Here is a 3206-nt window from a genome sequence, read left to right as displayed (position 1 = left end):
ATACTCCCTCAAAAAAATCATCCCCTTGAATAGCCCCCTTTCTTATCCAATGCAACACCCAATACTTAATGATGCTCACAATATTCCACATTGTTTGATTTTGAATTATGAAAGTTTTTGCTCACATTTGATGAGCCTCATTGTAGAAAACTTGTAATCTTGAAAAATTATCTCAAGTTTAAATCTCAAAAAATTAGAATATGTAAACACTTTTATAGAACACTGTCTAAAACACTAAACTAAAATGCACCATCTTATCAAGGGAACACTTGAATTTTTTAAAACTTTTTGAAACTTTTCTTATACACCCAAGTACTAATGTTTTAATTTAAGATTTAGCCACTAACCTTTTATATCACTAAGAATTGTACAGTATACATCCATTAAAATTGTTCAAATAGACATCTAACTATTTCACAATCTATATAAAATACCTATAAAAAAGTATTTCCAATGAAATATACTTTTATTCATAGATGGAATGTTCACTCCCATTTATCCCACCTCATCTCTTGCAGCTCAACCGTGTGGGGTTGAGAAATATGAAGCTTGTGGAGAAGAACACTGCAGCACATAAGTAGATAGAGCGGATGGGGACCTGAGACGAGGTTCCATATCAAGATAGAGCCAGGAATATCAATCACACCGTTTTGCAAGCTTTCCGTCTCCGTCATGGGATCGAGAAAATCTAAGAGCAGCAGAAAAATATCAGTCTGTATCAGTCACAAAGTGCAGTCAAGAAAGGCAAAAGAGGGCCCCCGGGAACAACAATAATACAGGGGGCAGAGAGGGATGAATGAATGAGAAATCCTTTGTGTTTCCGTCTGGTGAAGCCACTTCCCAGGAATTTTCGCGAGAGGGTAAGGATTCCCCCAAGGGCGGAAAAGGCAGTAATTATGGAGCTTCTTCTCTCTTCCATTATGTTGTTTCCACCAATGACTCCATTGGATTCCCCTAAAGTTGCCGAAAGGGCGGATGAGAACCACCTGACTGAATCTGAATTATTTAGCTTCCATATTCGAAGACTCTTTTCGGACTCCACTGCTCAGATCCCACATTGCCGGGGCCCTATATAAAAGGGCAATGGCGCAGAATGAAAATTTCAAACAAATCCTCTTCATTTACAAGCCCTACATTTACAAAACCCCTCCATTTACAAATACCCTCCATTTACAAGCCCTCCATTTGCATTTGAGCACGACCTCGGAGCAAATGATGAAGGCAGCGCCTCAATCGAGTCTCCAGAGGGTTGTAATGGGAGCTTCGAGGCTGAGGGGGCAGAAAGTGAGCACCCTGAGGTCTCGAACTCAGGACGCCGTGAACGAGCTGATGCAGGCCATTATCGATCGAGACGGCTCAAAAGAGGCGTTTTATGTTGTAGATCTGGGCGTTGTAGTGGATCTTTGGGACAAATGGCAGGAAGCGCTTCCCGGCGTGAGACCTTTCTACGCCGTGAAGTGCAATCCGGAGCCCCTTCTCCTCAACTCCCTTGCGATCCTCGGCGCCGGATTCGACTGCGCGAGCCGCGCCGAGATCGAGGCGGTTCTCTCCCTCGGCGTCTCGGCGGATCGGATCGTGTACGCGAACCCTTGCAAGGCGGAATCACAGCTCAAATACGCCGCAAAGGTTGGGGTAAATCTTACGACTTTCGACTCCAAGGAAGAGATCGAGAAGATCCGGAGCTCGCATCCGCGGTGCGAGGTGATCTTGAGGGTGAAGGGCCAGGAAGACGGAGGAGCGCGGTGTCCTTTGGGGTCGAAATACGGAGCCCTAGCTGAAGAAATCGGGCCGCTGCTCCAGGCGGCGCAGCGGGCGGGGTTAACTGTTGCCGGCGTCTCATTTCACGTCGGCAGCGGTGCAGAGCACGCTAGGGCTTACACGGCCGCCATTAATGCCGTCAAGAATACCTTCGACAAGGCCTCCAAATTAGGGCTTCCAAGGCTCAAAATTGTTAACATTGGAGGCGGTTTTACGGCCGGTCCAAGGTTTACAGAAGCCTCCACCGCGGTTCGAGACGCGTTGAGTAGCTATTTCCCTGGAAATTCCTCTGCAATTTCTGTAATTGCCGAGCCCGGTCGGTATTTTGCAGAATCCGCGTTTTCTCTGGCGACGAACATCATTGGGAAGCGGGTGAGAGGAGATCTGAGGGAGTACTGGATTAATGATGGGATTTATGGATCTATGAATTGTCTTCTGTATGATCATGCTGTTATAACTGCGCTTCCCTTGGCTTGCATGTCTCGTCGACATAATCCTTCCTGTAATGGCGTTCCCAAGTATCGTTCGACTGTTTTTGGGCCGACTTGTGATGCTCTGGATACTGTTCTTACTGACCATTGGCTTCCTGAACTTCAAGTGGGTGACTGGCTTGTTTTTCCAAACATGGGTGCTTATACGGCTGCTGCTGGCTCTAACTTCAATGGCTTCTCAACTTCTGCTATTTGCACTTATTGTGCAGTTTCTTATTACTGATAGAATTCACCATTCACAAATCCCTCTTTAAGCTTTGATGAGGCCGAGTGTAGAGAGTAATGGCTGATGGTTGGCCATTTTTGTTGAATGCTTGGTCTTTTTGTATGTTTCTGTATGATCTAATGCTATTAACAGCTTCTTATATTTTTGTTGCCTTCGGAATGTGACTGGAGATCATCCTTTTACTTGGAAAGTTTGTACTTTCTGTGTTCTTTTATGGTATTAATGGGGTTTGTAGGTAACTGTACTTCTGTTCTTGAGCAGAAGTTCATTTTCATACAACACAATTGAGTATCTCTACATCTATATCACAACTTTTTGCCAAGTTCAAGGGTTTATATTTTGTTTAAAATGGCATTATTACAATTAAGCCCATTTAGTATCGTCCATGCAATGAGAGAAGCACTTAATTACATAGATCTACACATATTCACAAAGACAGTTAACTCCCAGTGTTTTCAATCACACCGTATTCTATCATCACTTTTTCCTGGTACCTTGATAAATCATAAGATTATTATAGCTAAATTAAATCTTATATATTTATCTATTTATTTTATGTTTATTTTTATGTTAGAACTTGTTTATTGAAAGTTGATTAGAAACAAATGATTTTAATTGTAGTTTGAATTTTAGTGAGATAGTTTTTAAGTATCACAATGTTGTTATTAGGGAGAAATTATATATAAATATAACTAATTCATAACATTTTGAGTCACGCTTCATAATCTACA

The 3206-nt window shown here is 42.5% G+C and overlaps 1 protein-coding gene across 1 annotated transcript; it reads left to right on the top strand.

The window, feature by feature from the left end:
• The first annotated feature begins 482 nt into the window (after positions 1-482).
• Positions 483-2616, top strand: LOC149561975 (ornithine decarboxylase-like). The gene has a single exon (XM_089825496.1). The coding sequence runs from the start codon at positions 1084-1086 to the stop codon at positions 2470-2472; it is 1389 nt and encodes a 462-aa protein (XP_089681622.1). The 5' UTR covers positions 483-1083; the 3' UTR covers positions 2473-2616.
• The last annotated feature ends 590 nt before the right edge of the window (positions 2617-3206 follow it).

Source organism: Cupressus sempervirens, chromosome 4, assembly GCF_028749045.1.
Source record: "Cupressus sempervirens isolate cs-2001-9-10 chromosome 4, ASM2874904v1, whole genome shotgun sequence".
NCBI lineage: Eukaryota > Viridiplantae > Streptophyta > Pinopsida > Cupressales > Cupressaceae > Cupressus > Cupressus sempervirens.
This window is presented reverse-complemented; position numbering and strand designations above follow the sequence as displayed.

Coding starts and splice junctions, on each gene's coding strand:
- LOC149561975 (XM_089825496.1), top strand. CDS start 1,084: ATGGCGCAGAATGAAAATTTCAAACAAATCCTCTTCATTTACAAGCCC.